The following is a 19,590-nucleotide window of genomic DNA, read 5'->3' as shown; positions in this document are numbered from 1 at the left end:
AGAGACAGGAAAATAGTATGCACTTGCCACTTTATGCTCAAAAGACCCCAAGTCTTAACTGTGTTCATTGAGAGAGGTCTAACATTTCTTCTTGATTCTGCCAGGAGCTACTCAGCTAGTAGAGAGCCCTGTTGGAGAACATTAGTCAGACCCATAAAACCACACATTCAAGTATGACCTAGGCTCCTATGCCTCTCAGGTGTTGTATTTATGGTCTATCCATATCTTCCTCTGTGGAATTCTGGTCTTTATTTTTTAGTGTCCTTTAACCACGCCATCCCTTACTTACTCTCTATATACCCTGAATGTGTGTGGGGGGTGGATATGTGAACAACAAGTCTTCCCGAAGCCTCAGGTACCAATTTCATTTTGTCTCCCATAAAAAGCCACTGTACAAGGCAGGTAGTATCATAAAACCTCCAGACTTAGTGCATCCCGAATCACTGTAGTCACTATGTAGGTGAGCTCATTTCTGTCCCCTCTTGTTTGTGCCTCCTAACCAGAGGCTCCTATCTGTGGAAGGCTCAATACCACTGACTGAGTTCAAATCTCATGACATTCTGTCTTGATGGAGCAGTGTGCTTAGCTGTTAATCCAGACCATCATCAGACAAATGTGTCTTATACATACTACCCCAATACGTGTTTCTCAGTTATACTTTCTGTGCATGAACTGCACAGATGCAGCACTATTTTGCACAGTACACATAATCAAAATCAAGACTGAGATTAAAATGTGAATAGGAAAGTAGTTGGCACCTTTCCTACACTACTATGGCTCTGCATATGTTTGTTGATGCCCACTCTGACCCAGCCCGACAAATGGCTCCTCCTCAGCATCTCACATGGCCAATCATCTCTTCCCAGGGTCTGGACTGGCTCTCTTACCATCAATTAGATTAGGAACATGCAATGGGTCACCTTATTATATGCCTTTAGCATTTGGCTGGATCCTTCAGCTAAAAGAAGGGTAACTGATATTTGCAAAAAGCATGTGAGTGAATTGAAGGACAAATATTTAATCTACTTGGGAAGACATTTAAAACACATTAAAAAAACATTCAGGCACACACAAAAAATTAGGAAGTAAGCCACATCTATTTACTGGTTTACTCCAATGGTAACCATAAGCTTTTCTTAAAAACTTTTATTCCTCAGACTGCATCAATTGAACACTGTATTTTTCTTGTGTGTGTGTGTGTGTGTGTGTGTGTGTGTGTGTGTGTGTGTGTGTAGGAAACTACTTTGGCTTCAAGCCTCAGACAGTCTACTCTTCTTGAAATGGGGTCTCTCTGTGTCCTGGACCTCATGGACTTGACTAGGCTGGCTCAAAAGCCCCAGGATCACCATGTTCCATCTCTCTAGGGCTGAGGTTACAAGTGTGCACACCATGCTGGGCTTCTTTATGTGGGTTCTGAGATTGAACTTGGGTCCTCATACTTACACAGCAAGCAGTTGACTGACTGAACCTGTACACTGTTTTTCTTGATGTACTCTGTACCATTCTACTATACTGTAAAAATGCTTTGTTACATTAATTATATGTGTTAATGCTTAAAATGTTTCAAAGCCAATATTCTTCCAAGAAAGCTTTTCTATAGTTGAAAAGCTGGGCCTTCCTTGGGTTCTTACTCATCTCTAGTTTGCCCTTTCTGTGTTGTTTTTTCCTCACTCTGGGTGGAATGAGGAGAATGCCAAGCTTCTGGTCTATTCCTGTGATCACACTGCCCTTGGCATGGCTCACCTTTGGTCATGGGATAAATCCATTGCCCTAATACCAGCATCACATCCAGGGTAAATGTACAGCTGCTTGAAGTCACAGGCCTGCCAGACCTCTACCACACCATTGTCCCCTCCAGTCACCAAGTTCTGTCCATCGCTGCTCAGGAGAATAGCCTTCAGAGAAAAAAGACAGACACCAATGATCTCTTCATTTGTTTCGTGTCGATGGTCGTGACTGGTCAGCAATTAGCTGAACAGTCAATCATTTGCCCTAGTGTATACAAGCTTAACCAACAAAACAATCAAGTACCAATACACAACCAACCACCAGCTAACCACCACCCACTCACCAACCAAACAAGCACCAGGTAACCAATTATGAAATAACCAACCAACCAACCAACCACCAACCACCAGGCATCAACTCACCAATCAACATCCAACTACTAATCAACCAACCACCACTAACCAACTACCAAACAATCATCCATCAACTACCAGCCAATCAACTAACCATCAGCTAACCAACTAACCACAAGCCAACCAACCACTAACCAACCACCAAACAATCACCCACCAGCCACTACCCAACCAACCATTAATCATCCACCAACCACAAACCAACCAACAGCCAACTACCCAATAATCAACTACCCACCTACCAAGAAACCAATAGACTATCAACCAACAACCTGGAAAGCACTGTCAATCTCCTTAACATTATCTCCTTATTTAGCCAATTGTCCAGGTTTCCTAGATCCAATCCACAGAACTTTCAATAATGGAATCTATCAAAGTTTTTTTTTAAACAAAGACATAGGATTTTATTAAAGCCAATCTAAAAGAAAAAAATTTTAAGGGGAATAGAGAGATGGCTTAGTGGTTAAGAGTGCTTCCTGCTCTTTGAGAGGACACAAGTTTGGTTCTCAGCCCCCATGACTCACAATCACCTGGAACTCATGATCCAGGGGTTCTGATGCCCTCTTCTGGTTTCTGAATTCAAGTGTTTACACATCCTGCTCACAAATACAGCATAATTAAAAATATTTAAAGCTAATTTAGTTATAAAATCAAGAAGTCACAATGAGAATATTCCCAATCTAATCTAGGGAGATTAGAGAGAACATTGTGAAATGCTCTTAATCTGTTCAAACACTGCATTTTGTGAAACTCTGACTGTTACTAATGGAGACCTAGCATAAAGAGCAGAAGCGTATGTCACAATAACTTTTAGTACTGAAGCACCAGCCATTGTGCTTCACGAGGCGAGGCCAATTATGAACTTGAAGCTGTAGTAAGGCTTCTCAAGACAGGCCTCTTTGTTTTGTAGTGCCATGTGTCCTGATCATTTTCTGTCAGCTTGGCAGAACCTTAGATATATCTGGGAAGGAGGAATCTTAATTGAAAACATGACTCCATAGATTGGGCTGTAGGGAAGCATGTAGGGCATTTTCTTAATTAGTGATTCAGTTGGGAGGGCCCAGCCCATTGTGGATGGTGAAACCCCTGGCCAGGCAGTCCTGACTTGTATAAGAAAGCAGGCTGAGCAAGCCATGAGGAAAAAGCCAGTAAGTAGTGTTCCTCCTTGGTCTCTGCTTCAAGGTTCCTGCCTTGAGTTCCTGACTTCCCTTCATGATGAACTGTGATCAAGCTGAAATAAACCCTTTCCTTTCCAAGTTGCCTTTAAGCATGGTGTTTTATCACAGCAACAGAGACCCTAACTAGGACACCTGGGGAGCATAGAGCTGAGATCACTATTTGGGAAGGGGTTTGGAATGCTCTCCTCTAGGCAAACAGCTGTGGTCTCTAGAGTCTGTCTCACTTACTGAGCTGCTTACTCAGTACTGAGGATTCTTGGGTTTGTTCATAACATCCATCAACATGAGTTTGCATGCTTTCAAACCAGCATGTCTTTAAGTGGATGCTGGGGAAGCTATACACCTAGCTATCTTTATGTCAAGCAAGTTTGACTCCCATGGCTTCTTGCTGCTCAACACTGATGTGTACTCACCCGAGTGGAATCATTGATCTCCATTTGAGCCAAAAGTTTCCCATTGATGCTGAAGTTGCTAAACCGTCCTCGCTCATAGTATATGATGCAGTGGCCTTCACTGGATACAGAAATTAGGCGTGGGAACAGGCAGTTTTCTGGCCCTTCTAGGGCCCTCAGCAGGTCTCCAGTGATGGTATGGACAAGGCAAGGGCCCTCTGCAGTGGGGAACACAGATACTATGTCAATTAGAAAGACTGCCAGGATCACCAACCCAAAATCACACCTGTGTGGGCACTGGGATTTGTTAAAGGCAATGAGGACAACAGAGGTATACTGTAGCTATAACACTTATACACAACCATGTCACTCATCTACACTCACACACACAGTGATGTAGATCTACAGTGCTCTAAGGTTTCAAACTCCTCATCCACCTCCAATAACAGTCGTCACAACAGGCTTTAGTTCCCAAGTCAAGTGAGCAGAGAGTGTGCCCAACAAGTTTGATCTGCTGTGACTTAGAAGGTTCTCATTAAGAGGATGATCAGAACTGGTGCTGAATTTATCCAGTTGCATCAGACTTCAGCATCACAGTATAAATATGTCACTGCCAAGCAAGCTTTTCTTTTGTGGTTTATATGTAAAATGTAAATGTATAATTAAAAAGTTAGTCAATCAATTCAGACTACAAAATTATTTTTTGCTTTCTAATATTAGCAATGGTGCAAAAGTGTAAAGGGTGCTGAGAAAGGCTTATCTTACTTCAGAGCAATTTTATGAACTTGGAAAATATATTAAGAGAACAGTCTAAGTTTTCACTGACCTAATAATAGAAACAAATGCTATAACTTCAAACTATATGCCTGCCTCTGTGCTCACTCAAAAATCAATGCCTGCAAAAACTGTGGTTACATTTTTATTGGTCAACTGATTCAAATAGCCACATTTTCACACACAAAAAAAGGTGTCAATATCAAACTATACTTAATCTTTCCCCTGACTAAAAAGGGGAGGGCTATGGAGACTTGTGGGAAAGAGCAAATCCCTCTGCTGTCACCACTTGTAGGAAAGCAGCATTTTGCTTGCATCTGCAGAGCTAAGCTCACTTGTTCTGAAATGCAAAGCAAATGATCTCTTGTTCTAAGACAGCTCATACTCCATAATGCCGAACAATCTTCCACAACAATATCTGATCATCTGGTGTCTTAGACCTTGATAAAAATAAAAATAAAACAGCAACCCCCCCCCAAACAACAAAAACCTTCAAGGAATTCCACCAATGATAATGCTAAGCCCTTCAACCTCTTGGGCTCTAGGCATCTGCACAGCTCTGGTTAACCTCCTACACGCTAGCCCTCATGGTCTTTCTGCCTTGAGAGTTCCCATAGAGGTATGCAATCTCTGTCAGAGGAGCCCAGAAGAGCCACTTTAGATGACAATTCTCCCACAAAAGCAAAGAAGCATGGTCAGTGCCCTTTCCTGATCTCCCAGAACAGTCAGCTTGGCATGGAGAGGACCTGTAGAGGAAGTGGAGGTCCTAAGGCCAGACTGCAGAGTAACTTGATCCAAGTTCCCAGTGCATTAGTGGTATGCCTCCGTTGCCCTTTGAATGCCCCTTTTCATGGCTGCATCCTGTGGATTCATTGCAAAATTAATTTATCAGTGTCTGGGTTAGACTATTACCAATCTTTGATAAAGCTAAACAACTGCAGAGAACCCAGATGCTATATCTGTCTGTGTTGAATCTCTTGAAGAAATCAAGAGTCACAGTTAGCTAGAAAATGTTCACTTCCTAGAGACAGAGCATGAAATAAATGGCTTCTGACCTTTAGCACCACTGATAACGAGTCCGAGTTCCGCACAAACGGAGACACAGACAACTTCATGGTCATGGCCTGTGAGGACAGCTCTGGGCGCAGGATAGTCACCTACAAAGAAACAGCAGCAGGGAATCATTGGAGATGAGTGCAGACATGATGAGCAGCTTATAAAATAGTCATCAACCACGAGGAAGCACATTTACTAGCTGTATGGGCAGAGCAATTCACTTTACCTTTCTGGCTGTTTCTTGTGTGTGACATGGCATAACTACTGTCCCTGCCACAGGGTGGTTGGGACAGCAGAAAAATTAATCCATGTGCATGCTCAGGGTGTCAGGGCTTGTTCTCCCAAACAGGCAGTTGTGTGTGGGATCATGTATTCATGGCAACAACCATGTGAGGTCAGATTACTCACTTTCTATAATTCCAGCTTGAATATGAACATGGGAGACACTGAGCACTGGGCAATAGTAAACAGTTTCTGAATGCAAGGTGACCAAAAATTAGCCCAAAATCCAATGATAATGTGCACGTGGTGTTTCTGGAAGCTGGCAGCTACTTCACTGTGGGTATGGATCCCTCACTGTGTACCACACAATGTTATCTGCAACACCTGACTCAGATTCCAGATGACCACAGGTTAGGGACTCTAGTTCTTTCAGCACACATACCTTTCCTGCTACTATAGACACATGATGGTTCAGCTACCTATTCCTCCTATCATCTTCAGCATGTATCAACTTTAATATACATTTAGACGGGATTGCATCAGACTATATGATTTTTAAAGTTGCTGACATGACTTTTGTTAGAATACATTAAGTAAACTCTGATTTGGGATTAAAACAATATTTCCAACCATTTTTAAAGGGACCACACATGCATTCTCAGCATTGAGAAGTATAAAATCAGAATGTCCATGGACTCTGAAAAATGTCCACAATGCTCTACATCCTCCAGTGTTCAGTGTTCAACCCTGAGTTAATTTTTTCATGCTATAACAGAAATATGACCTCGGTGAAACTTTGCTTCCTCCTGTAATAAATGGTAAAATTAAAAGTATACCAAAAAACTGTTTTAAAGCAAATGTCTATGACTTGTTATGGGTAAATTTTTGATTTGTACATCCCTTCCTATGCCTGTATAACTAAGATTATATAAAGATATCATAGGTGCAAAGTGGTCACGAGTGGAGAAGGTTTAAGAAACTGCCCAGTTCTACCTCAGTCTGTCCTACAAGGCTCTATAGGGCCACTCATCCCCTTCCAGAGTACCTAGTGTGATAAGAGCTGGATTTGAACGGAAGCTTCCATGTCTGAATCTCATGCTCTCATACTCACTTAAAAACAGCCCCTAAATCTCTCCAGCCAAACAGGTAGAGAGGGGAAGCAGGAGGGGGTATGGGTTACAAAGGAAAGACAAGTATCTCAATTTTCTGCGTCTTGGGCACAAAACTAGCTAGGAAGTCAGGCTGAGTAATCTTCCATTGGTGACCTCACCTCTGAATACACTCCCCAATTGCTTGGTTGCCTTCTAATGGCAAGGAGCTGAGGCCAGAGTTATCAAAAGTGAGAATATGTAACATTTGGTAGCAATGCAAATGATAGCTTGTAATACCCGGTTTCCAGGAACAACACAGTTATCAAATCTTATGTGGCTTATATACAGCCATTTCTCATTTTGCTTCTTGTTTTTAAAGCAGTTATGCCACTGGTTGATCTTGGATGTCTGCAGTATCATTTTAGCAAAGAGCACATATATAGAAAACCGCCTTTGTGTGTATATCTGAACACAATGACTTCATTTCTTTTTTTTTCTTTCTTTCTTTTTTTTTTTTTTTTTTTGTTTTTTCGAGACAGGGTTTCTCTGTGTAGCTTTGGAGCCTATCCTGGCACTTGCTCTGGAGACCAGGCTGGCCTGGAACTCACAGAGATTCGCCTGCCTCTGCCTCCAGAGTGCTGGGATTAAAGGCGTGTGCCACCAACGCCCGGCAATGACTTCATTTTAAACCACCGGCTTCACAAGCCATTGCTCTTGCACCTTGAAGAGTCATACTGTAACCTTGTTCTTATAACTGCAGCCAACTCTTTCAAAATTCTAGAACATTTATATTCTAAGAGATCAGTAGATATTTTCTTGAGGACAGAAAATTCTATGATATTTTGTGCTAAATTTGGCTCATTTTGAAGAGACCAAAACTTCTCTCAGGTAGTACACAGATGAAATTCCTTTGTGGTCATAATTATGCTGTGAATTTTTTTCCTGTGGATGCTTTAAGATTAATTGTGAGTAAGACTGTTTTTCTCTAGCTATGGTTCAGGGGCCCAAGAATACACTGCAAGATAGGAGAACCACCCTCCTTCTCGTCCTTTCTTTGTGATGTCGATGACAATTTTGTTCTCTTTAAAAAGAACCAAGTCGGTTCTTCCAACATAGCAGCTAGATTTGCCTTTGTTTCTGGAATTGGGGAATTTTTAAAATATTTATTACACATTAAGTATTTATATGTTTAAGATTAAAGAAATAAAATGAATTCCTTTGTTCTCAACCCTGAATAAGAAATGTAGAACTGCTTATATGCCCTTCCTACATCTTAAAGAGCATCACTCATTTTTAAAGTTCTGAGTTTTCTCTTCTGTATTGTTTGCTTTTGTGGAGTAGGCTGTTTAGCTTGGGAAGTTTTTTGAGTTCCTCGTCTGCTTTTCCTCTGTGACTTCCTTCTGGATGGGGACCTCCCCACACCCCTGTCCTGTCTTTCAGAGAACCGCCCTGTGTTTTGGTCTTGGCACTCCTCTTTGCAAGAAACATGTCCTGGCCTGAGAGCCTGGCACTCACTGTACAGGCACAGGTGTGGAGACATGAAGGCTCAAGGGCTGGCATGTGCACCTGCTGCCCAGTTGCCCCTTTGGCGCTGATATAACCCTGGGAGGGCTGACTATTTTCTGCCTCTCTAGAGATTACCATGTTTTGTGAGTTTTCTTGGATCTATCAATGTAAATCTTCCTTTTGATGTGTTTCTGAAATGCAGATTGGGAGAATGGGCACTGTAACCAACCCACAGCAGTTTGCCATCAGCTCTAAATCTATAATAATGGGCAAATCGTGGTAATGGGCTTTGAATAATGGTGAAGTATCTGTCAGCCTTGAGTTTATCTGAAACATATTTACAAAACTGAAAAACTGTGCTTCCAAGATACCTTGAGTTCCCTGTTGGAGTGAGAATTGGACATTAATAAGATGTGTGTGTGTGTGTGTGTGTGTGTGTGTGTGTGTGTGTGTGCATGCTTGTAGACCAGAGGCTGATATCCAGTGTCTTTTATTGCTTCTTAACCTCATTTTTGAGATGGGGTGTTTCAATGAACCTGGAGCTTGCTGTTTTGGCTAGACTGGTGGTCACCAGTGCTGGGGAATACAGATGTGCAAGGTCACTTCCTGACCACCCCAGTGTGTGCTGTGCTGGGGAATCCAAATGCAGACTCTCTCCTACTTGGTTAACTGCACTTACCTACTTGACCTTCTACACCAGACATACTTTTAGTCTCTCTGACTATTTTGGAGATGTTAGTATGCTGAAAAATCCTGAAATTATATCATTAATAAATTGTTAGAAATAAATAATTATTTCTCTAATATGCTATGTAAAAAGCAACCATTTAATGATAAAGAACTAAGGGAAAATGAACAAAACAATTTTAAATTACTTATATGCTATATTTTCCACAAGGAAGTAAGCTCCTTGAAGACCCATCTAATTGTTTTTCATTATGATCTCCTCAGATCATGGAGGTATGAAATATAAACATAAGTGGTAAGTGGCGCTGTTTGTGGCCCTGGAAGCATTGCTCTTTTCAAAAACTGCTCCAGCTTTAGCTGTGAAAGTAAAGTAAGTGTTCTTCAAAGCTTTTGAGTTGGAAAATCTGCAGCAAGGACAAGTGCTTTTCCTATATTTCATCACCAGGGACAGATGTCACACACCCCAACAGTCACTCGAGATCTTGGTAATATCCTGTCACTGTCACAGCACAGCTGATGGATGGAGCTCAGGGTTAAAGGGCCTGGCACAGAGGGAGGTGCAGGTGAGACTTACTCTCCAAGGACCATGGCACTTCACCCCTTCCCCACTCATTTCCTCAAGGATGAGGAAACCTCATCTTGCCTCATTCTGGTGCTGAGAATGATAAGGAACAAATGCATCTGGTTCTCACAGTCAAGCACTAGGAATTCTAAACAGAAAAGGCTTAAAATAATCAGAGTCCATCTCACCTTTATCAAAAGTCATTTCAGTATCCTTGAAACAGATGGAAAAGCTACAAAGGCTGTCAATGTTGCACACAGACGTGACAGGAGTGCTCTCATTAGGATGGTCTGTAGCTTTGAGGATGGTCAGCACAAAGCCTGCTTGGGTTCTTACTGAAATAAGGGGACTGACGCCCTTCTAAATCTGCTAAGGAATGATGGCTGGGGCTCAGGGATCCACAGTCCTCAGTGCTGGTCTGGAGCATCAGAGGATGAGCCTCTTAGTGACATGCAGTGGTAATGTCACTACTGAGTCAAGGCACAAACCATTTTCATTCATGCTTACACTTAGAAGAATATGATGAAATTTTAATTTAACATTCGAAAATACAGTATCAAATGTTACAGTAATTTCATTGACACTGTGATTTCAAATATTTACCAGAAATTTCCTGGAATAGCTAGCTAAGAACAGTGACTAATAGACTGGCCCATGATAGGGTGTCTTTAACCACACCCTCACAAGGGTCCAGGACTTGGTATCTTTCTGGTCCTTCCTCTTCTACAAAACAGCCAAAAGATGCTCAAATACCCCAGTCTGTGAGCCAAAGTTGTCTGGTCAGACAACAAACTAGTCACTCCTGATTTTGATTTTTCATGTTACATCCAACAAAGGCTAAACACCTTTCTTAGCATCTCAGGCCTATCAAGGGAAACAGAAAACAAGAGGAAAGCAGTCCCACTCCTGTCACAAACCCTAAAATGTCTCTAGGGATGATATGGGACACTATGTAGAATAGTTTTATCCCTCCCTGTTCTGAGCTAGGATGATCCATTGTGGACACAGCCATGTGGCCTCAGAATGTCCTGTGATTGAGAAGTATCACAAGCTGCTCATGCTTCCTCTACCACCTAATAAAACAAAAGTCTAACATTTATTACACCCTAGATAAGATTCCTTGGATTGAGAAATGAGCCAACTAGCTTGCTATATATATATATATATAATATATATATATATATATATATATATATACATTATATTTTATTATATATAATATACATTATAAGAAACTATAAGAAATATATATATATATATATAGCCTCTGGGTCATTCTGGTCTACTTCTTATCACACTGTTGGTCAGTAGTGGCTGAGGGACTAGCTCTAGGATTATCTTTGTATAATAGGCTTGTGGCAAACAAAGAGGTGAACTCAGTTTGGTAGATATTTGGCTGAAGGCTGAAGATGATAGGCAGGTCAGTGTCCAAGGCTGAGTCCAACACAATGGGTGGCCAGAGAAGGTGTGTGTGTACAGCTAGAAACACCTTGTCAGTCCTCTCCTTTCAGAGTCTGCATAGTGTTTACACATGGGCAGAGAGACCTGGGTTTAAAAAGAGGATCAGAACAGCATATAGCTTTCTCACACATATTACTCAGTAGATATTGCTGGATTTGATTTGAAAGAGGAGCACTAAATCCCATTCCAGGGTTTTATATTGCTATAGTTTTAAAATTTTCATATGTATGTATCACTCAAAATAAACATTTAAATTACATTCTTTAAAGCAGATTGGTCTTGAGCTGAGGTCCTAATTCCATTTTCGGGGTCCACTGAAGACAACGATGTTAACTCGCTCCTCTTGTGACTATCTTGTTGGAAGCTACAGCACGTAATGAGAGCTGTCAAGTCCCAAGATCAATGAAACTTGTGCCCTGGGGATTCCACAGGAATAGCATTGATCTGGTTAAAGCTCACCAGTCAGAGATGGGCTGTAATATATTGCAAAGAAGGGCTCTAGAGGATAAGCGGCCAAGTCCAAGACACCTACCTGACAAAAAATTCAATCAGCTCCTAGCACAAATTGCCTGCCCTGCTCTTCGTTCTTTCATGCAGGAGGCTGCTTCCAATTAAAGTGCGCAAATTAATTTTTATCACTTCCAAATTAGTTTCAGAATTTGTGTAAGGCTGTTTCAAATGAAAGCACCTGTCCCTAATGTCTTTGCAAGTATGTTATCTAGCCCGGGACCTATTGTAAATCTCCAGGATGATTTCCTACTTCCACCAACACATGAAAGAATAACAATAGCATCATCAGTATAAAATGCATTAATGAACAGGACCATCTGACTTGTAGCACGAGCAGGTAGCCTGTTCCTTTACAGTCTGGAATTCTGTGCCACAATCTGCAAATTTCTATTGTCTTTGTGACATAGTCATTGAAGTGGAAAAAAAAAAAACAGCATGAGACTTCTAAGATGTCTAAATCAGTCACAACAGTTTATTTGACATAACCTGACATAATAAAACTAACCTTTCTATAGCTGCCTAAAAATCTACAAACATACTTATTTTTCTTTGTAGAATAAAGGCATCCATTATTATGTAGTGCTGACAGTACAAAAGATACAAGTATATTAAGGCTCTTTGACCTCATGGCTAGATTTCATCGATACATAAAGTCAAACACAAATCCTCATCCCAGGATGCTAGTTTGAAGAATGAGTCTGGTTTGGTCTCTATACCATAGAAAATGATTCAATGTCTAAGGTAGGCTAATCCCCAGATTACAGCAAGCTACTGGGCAACAGTGTCCTAGGTTAGGGTTCTCCTTTAGGTCTAGATAAATATATACATCCTCCAAACCCAAGGGTATTATACCATACATTGTTACCAGTTTAGCATAACTCCCCTTTTGATATTGAACAGCAATGTATTTTGAGACAAAAAGCACATACAACCTGGTCCTCTGACTTGGTAGCTAGACTACATTAAACTGGACAGTTTCTTTCCCTCGTCAGTTTTTTATAACAATGACTGCATATCTAGGGTAGTACCACAGCTGTCACAGTCTATGTATTCAGTGCTGTGGTTGCCTTTAAAAACATAGATTGACTCAGCTGCTTGAGTCAGGCATAGATGTTTTGTGGAGACAGACTGTTGTAGAGAAGGGCATAAAACTATCAAATTGATCAAATATTAAATATTATTACCAATTTAAGGATTTTACTCTTGTGGTTATCCATTTGGCAACTCACAAACATAACTCACAAACCCTCACCCAGAATGTGAAGTTCTGGGTATGTGTCCATGTACTGATGATATTACTTGATAGAGCCAATGAGTCACGAAGTACTCAATGTGCTTAGTCATTCAGGAAGCAGGACTTACCTCCTGATGGCTGGGGTTGGGAGCTTCTTCTGTCTAGCACCAACAGCTGCTTAGAGTCCCAGCAGGGACACAGAAGACACAAGCACAGTTCACCTGCTCCACCAGTAGTACTGTATCTGCATCTGCTCCCCTAGCTTTTTCTAGAAGAGCACCCTTACCTCCACTGAGGAACAATGGGAGACACACACACATGCCCACATTTCATGCCAGACTGAGGACTGCAGTGTACTTTATAGATATTTGTAGGTTCAATGATGACAAGGGGTTTTGCTTTAAAAAATTCTTATATATGGAAGCAATATAGAAAAATACATTTTGATAATTGAATTTTTAAAGGATAATTACAGGATCCTGCTTTTAAACTCAGGGTGTGATGGTATATGCCTTTAATCTGAGCACTAGGGAGATAGAGGCAGGTGGATCTCTGTGAGTATGAGGCCAGCCTGTTCTACATACCTAGTTCCAGGACAACCCAGAGTATATAATAAACCCTGCTTCTAAAAATACTGCTTTCAAAAATAAATATTATACTGATAGCTTCATTTTTTGCAGATTTTTTAATTTGAATGAGAAACAAGATTGTTTTACATGACAATACCAGTTCCCTCTCCCTCCCCTCCTCCCCAACCCCCCCCCAACTAAAACCCTACCTATCACATATCCTTTCTGCTCCCCAGGGAGGGTGAGGCCTTCCATAGGGGGTCAACAGAGTCTATCGTAGCCTTTGGGATAGGGCCTAGGATCACCCCCATGTGTCTTGGCTCAGGGAGTATTCCTCTATGTGGAATGGGCTCCCAAAGTTCACACCTATTCTAGGGATAAGTACTGAACTACTACAGGAGGTCCCGTAGATTTCCGAGGTTTCCTCACTGAAACCCATGTTCCTGGGGTCTGGATCAGTCCCATGCTGGTATCACAGCTATCAGTCTGGGGACCAAGAGCTCTCCCTTGTTCAGATCAGGTGTTTCTGTGGGTTTCATCAGCCTGGTCTGGACCCCTTATTGATTCACATAAGCACTGGGTATTTACATAGCCTCTGTTATCAGGAACTTTAGCTATTCTAAATGTTGTTAGATTTAACTTTAAATCTATAGTGTTAAAGATACCTTATATCATAGCATAGCCAACACAGATAGTTACCATAATTTAGTGTTTTCTTTAAAATTCTTTACCTAATGACAGTATGTAACATAAAATCTCATCTTTGCTACCAGATGGTAGCTGTTAAGATGTGAGTTCCCCTTTAACAGAGTTACTTTTGTAAATGATGTATATATTTATCAGTGTAGGCCACACACATGTGAGTGTAGGTGCTCACAGGAGTTAGAGGCATTGGATTCCTCAGGAACTGGTGTTACAGTGATGGTGAACCTTCTGATAGGTGTGTGGGTGAGTGCTAGGAATCAAATTTGGGTCCTCAGATTCATCTCTATAGCCCTATAAATTTCCTTTTTCAATTATCCCTCTGGGCTTCATTTTGAAGATTTAGTTAATTTTGTTCTCCTGTTTTTTAAAATTCCTTTCTTTTTTCTTTTCTTTCCTTTTTTGTTTCGTTTTGTTTTGTTTTTGCTTTTCCAGACTAGGTTTTTCTGTGTATCTTTGGATGTCCTGGAACTCACTCTGTAGACCAGGTTGACCTCGAACTCACAGAGATAGGCCTGCCTCTGCCTCCTGAGTACTGGGATTAAAAGCATGAGCCACCACACCCAGCTAAAATTCCTTTTTCTTATAATGTCTAATTTTTGTCAATGTCTATGTAAGATGACACAAAGCCCTGATCCTTGGACATTTTAAGGAGTGCTATAGTACTACAGAGATAAAGAACATCTGGAAATGTGAGGCGGTATGCTTAGATAAAACACATATATCAACACTCCATGTGTGGAGTGACAGTCCCCAACACACACACACACACACACACACACACACACACACACACACACACACACCAGAACTCTGCTGCAGATGAGATGCCAGTTTTAGAAGTGAACAAAGGATATTACCTTGTTTAAATTTATCAGGAAATGATCATTGATAATGTAGAATTGACAACAGATTACCTTAACATGTTAGAAAACCCTTGAGTCATTGTCACACACTACTCCATAGTGTAGGCTAGAGGCTTTCAGTTTCCACACTCTTCTCACCCCACACCAAAACATAAGCATTACTTCACAGCACACTTGCAAATTCAGCTATGGACATTGAGATCAAATTCCAACTTCTTCAATGCATGTTTTTCTCTTGTTTCTATGCTATGATAAGGCCTTGGTTCCTATCCAGCAACAGCCATCTCCTGTTTTTGTAGCATTCCAGATAAAATGCACACAAGCTGGAAGAAGTGTGGAACTTAAAGGCCATTCTTGCCACTTCTCCTCACACAGGGCACCAATGAACGTATTTGAGATTGTCCTAGGCAAGGCCACTGACATGGAAGAAAGTAATGAGCACAAGTAAAAGCTCACGGAAAACTAAGGAAGGCAGAAATTATCTTAGCTGAGAGAAACCCTGAGATTGAACAGCCTAAGTAATATTTGTGAAGCCTGGGGACATCTGGGTGTTAGGGACAGAAGCTGAGAGGGCCATTAAGTGGTCATCATGAGAAGACCTGGGAATTTCCCCAGGCCAAAGTCATAGTAATTGCTCATTTTCAGACTTTTTTTTTTTTTTGCTACTTAAGCTTTTAAATTTTAAGTTCTTTATAGATTCCATAAAAATGAAGGACATAAAACAACAAGACACATTTAGGTTACTTGTTGCCTGAAAGGACCCTTGTTGGAAACACTTACTGCTATTGGGGTTGTCTCCTATGATGTGGTGCCTCCCACTCCAGTACCAGAGAAGCAGGGTGGCATCCCGAGATCCAGACACAATGTAGCAGTCCCCACCGATGTAGGACTCAGACCTGGCCAGGCATGTGACCACATCCCAGTGGCCAAATACAATCTGCGTCAGTTTCCCTGCAGCACAGAATGACATCACTTAGACTCATTGTCTTTATGAAGACCTAATCTTATTTTAATAATTTGTGGAAAGAAAACACCAAATGCACAAATATTCAAGATATTCAAATCCACTCACAGGTGACTTTTAAGGAAAGGTCTTATAAAAGGAGACAATTATGATTTTTCTCTTCAGACTTTGGGTCTGACAATGGAGGGTTTTACTTTTTATCCTGAATTTGAATGTGAGGAGGGGCTGATAGCATCACTGAGGTATAAACTCAGGTCAGTAGTGAGTTCAAACACTAATTCATTTCTGAGGCAGAACTAGCTAGTTAGCTTACAAGAGCTAGACCACTTGGAGCTGACACAAGATGGAATCTTTACACTATCATGACTTCACATTAGAGAGGATACATTCTCTGTGAGTGCAAATATGGTATATACATATGTGTTTGTGTGCACACATGAGTGGGAGGCCAGAGGTTGGTATCAGGTATTTTCTTTTGTAGTCATTTTCTGTCTTTTGTTTTGTTGTTTTGTTTGTTTGTTTTCGAGACAGGGTTTCTCTGTGGCTTTGGAGGCTGTCCTGGAACTAGCTCTTGTAGACCAGGCTGGTCTCGAACTCACAGAGATCCACCTGCCTCTGCCTCCCGAGTGCTGGGTTTAAAGGCGTGCGCCACCAACATCTGGCATCATTTTCTGTCTTATTTTGGAGTCAGGGCCTCTCACTGAACCTAGAGCTTGCCAATTCAGCTAGACAGTTGGTTAGAGAGCCCCAGAGATCCTCTGTGTCTGTCTCCTCAGTGTTGGGATTATCGGTGAGTACAGGCTTGAGTGTGGGTGCTGGGGTCAGAAGTCAGGTCCTCATGCTCCCAACATCTCCTGAGCACTGAGAATAAACTTGGTGTGATGATTACCTGTTTCTGTAGAGTAAACTCTGAAACTCTTATCCCAAAACCCGCAGATGAGAATGTAGCGGTTATCTGCTGTGACTACAAAGCAGTGGGCGTTGATCTGGATGCTCTGGTCCACAAGGTCTGTGATCTGACGTTTGTTCACACCAGAATTATTTGCTAAAAACAAACAGAAGATTTTGAAGATAGATTCCAAAGAGTTTCATCATGCCCTCATGGAAGGAAAACAGCTTTGTGCTTCACTGATGTAGCAATGGGCTTCCAATGATGCACAATTGTTAAGATTTATATTTTTTTTCTTCCAGAAATATACATTTCTTTAGTAGCAATGATTATTCACCAGTGATATTATATACTTAAAAACTACGTCAGCAAACTCGGTTCTTCTGCCAACAAATGAGAACAGATAAGGAATCTAAGATAATGAATTTAAAACATATGAAAAGTATTTGGTTTTGTACATGCACAGTATGCTCCAGTTCATTAGTGTCCAGTAAGAACCAGGTAGAGGTACATATTGTACAGAATCAAAAAATATCTTAATGTTTGTTCCATTTGTCACTTTCCCATGGCACATTTCAATCCACATGAAAAGCTGGCAGGGAGCTGCTGGTGTGATGTAGGAAGCCCACAGGGAGCTTCAGGTCAGTAGCTTTAAAGACCTGAGTTGTCAACAAACACAAGGCCTTTGCAGCATGGCTGGCAGGGGAGGAGACCAATAAAAGAGATGGGAAAGCGATTGGGGGAGAGAGACAGGCAAAGGATCAGTGTGCAGCCCTGGGAGTAAATCTGAATATACCAGGAACTCAGAGACATCTATAATTTCCCCAGTGCCTGTCTGGATGCCAGCCTGTCCCCTTAAGCTGCACCATCCTTTCAGGCAAAATCCCTTCCTGAATTCTTAAACAGGAAGTGCAGATGTGGAAGGTCACCACAACTAAGCCCTAATGCCAATTAAACCACAGTGCTACTATTTGTAGATATCTACTAAAGCTGCAAAATAACTGAAATAATTACTCAGGATAAGCAGTAAGAGAGAATTGACATTTAGAACATAGGTAAGGGGAGAGTAAGCAAAAACCCTGGGCTGCTGGAAAACCACAGAACTGGTGTCTGGTTACTGACAGTAGAGCCGTTGATTGTCCCATGGTGACTTACTAGCTACCTGTTTCATTGTCAGTGTCTGGTGGATAGAGGAACAAGGACAGACTCAGAAATATTCTTAGTCCTAAAGCTTGCATTTTTATAAGGCTGTCTTGTTGGGGGTGAGAATAAGAAAAAGTCAAGGCCTGTCTGTCAGATCAAAATGAAAGCTGACTCAATTGAAGAACAGAATACCACTGCTTATTCACACCTGAGCAGCTTTTTATAGCATTCCAAAATTTCTTTTAGTTTAACTTTCTAAATAATCCCACAAGCTAGGAGAATAAACATCACCACAAACCACATCACAGATAAAAAACAAAACTAAAAGACAAGTGGCACAGAATGTCTAAGGACCACATGACTCTAATTGGTTATAACTCAGGAGTTTGCAATTCAGGTGCCTTTACTTTAAAAAACTAATTTAGCCCCATTAAATAGAAATTTTCATAGAAGGTACTTTTTATTTTAACTTCCCTTAATATTTTCTTTACCTTGAATAATATAAAGATGTTAAGAATATCTGAGGCTCAAACACAGGGCAGTATGTAATTATTTGCCTTTTACTATTCAACATACCCGATCTCCTAAAACATTAAGAAAATGTCATAAATAGTTGGTTTAATAGCAAAGCATTCTTGGATTGCATGTGGTGGTTGGCAAAGCCCTTTGGAGCAATTTGATGTCATTTTCATGTTGATGTTGTAATATATCACTCAGCTGTATTTTGAGACAAACAACCAGGTAAGAATGTGTAGACAGATGAGATTTTAAAATGCATCTTTGTTAGCTGCCGAGGTTTCTATGAGCAATGACAGCCTTAGGCTTAGGCATCTGAACACTTGGTCTCCAACTGGTGGTGCTGCTTGTGAAGGTTGTGGAACCCCTAGAAGCCTTGGTGGAGGAAGCATATCACTGGAAACTGGCTTTGAGGATTTAAGGGCCCAGCTCACCTCCTGTTCACTCTCTCAGCTTCCTGCTCTGGCTGCCTGCCACAATACTTCCCAGTCATGATGGACTCTCCCCTGGAACCACAAGCCAAAACAAACTCTTCCTCCCCTAGGGTGCTTTTGGTCACATGTTTTATCACTGCCACAGAAAGTAACAAATATATTAGCTTACCAATTAATGGGTCCATCTCAATGGGAAGATGATGTGCTTGATCCAAGGAGTATCCTGGGGCTCCTCTGAGGCCTAAAGAGGTGAGCATAGAAAGTTGTCATGAGATTATCTGAAAATAAACCTTTCCAAACAAGGGTATTTTATGATGCCCACATTAGATATACATCTGCTTAAAATTTGTGCTGACTGGGTTCCATTATGTAAATTCATTGAGGAGTCCTAAAAAGTCACCACAGCAGTGACTTTAGGTTTTCCTTGAGACAAATAAAGCCAAGAAGAGTGGTAAATTGGACAAAAAGAGCATCACAGCATTTCTTATAAAGCAGCATGGAATACAAGACAAGGCTCTTCTACAAGAGGCCTTTCCCAATAATGTGACTAGTCAATCCATGTTATAAGTTGAGCCACACCTAAAACTTTCATCCCACTAAAGCTACTTTTGGGACTGACATCTGGGGTCTGACCGAGTTCATTTGTCATATTTTCACGTGTGGTTATAAAATAACTATTCATAATATTCTTGA

At 41.1% G+C, this 19,590-nt stretch overlaps 1 protein-coding gene across 10 annotated transcripts in view; it reads right to left on the bottom strand.

Annotated features, from left to right (window-relative positions):
- Nucleotides 1-19,590, bottom strand: part of Nbea (neurobeachin) — a 525,226-nt gene that overhangs the window by 1,822 nt on the left and 503,814 nt on the right. For all 10 annotated transcript variants that reach the window (XM_035451902.1, XM_035451904.1, XM_035451906.1 and 7 more), the window contains 6 exons: nucleotides 19,067-19,138; nucleotides 16,805-16,960; nucleotides 15,732-15,902; nucleotides 5,541-5,642; nucleotides 3,733-3,929; nucleotides 1,744-1,895 (listed from right to left, as the gene is read on the bottom strand). In XM_035451902.1, the coding sequence (XP_035307793.1) occupies nucleotides 1,744-1,895; nucleotides 3,733-3,929; nucleotides 5,541-5,642; nucleotides 15,732-15,902; nucleotides 16,805-16,960; nucleotides 19,067-19,138 (850 nt within the window). The remainder of the gene's footprint in view (nucleotides 1-1,743; nucleotides 1,896-3,732; nucleotides 3,930-5,540; nucleotides 5,643-15,731; nucleotides 15,903-16,804; nucleotides 16,961-19,066; nucleotides 19,139-19,590) is intronic.

Source organism: Cricetulus griseus (genome assembly GCF_003668045.3).
Source record: "Cricetulus griseus strain 17A/GY chromosome 1 unlocalized genomic scaffold, alternate assembly CriGri-PICRH-1.0 chr1_0, whole genome shotgun sequence".
Lineage (NCBI taxonomy): Eukaryota > Metazoa > Chordata > Mammalia > Rodentia > Cricetidae > Cricetulus > Cricetulus griseus.
Note: the sequence above shows the minus strand (reverse complement) of the source record. Positions and strands in the feature narration are given on the sequence as shown.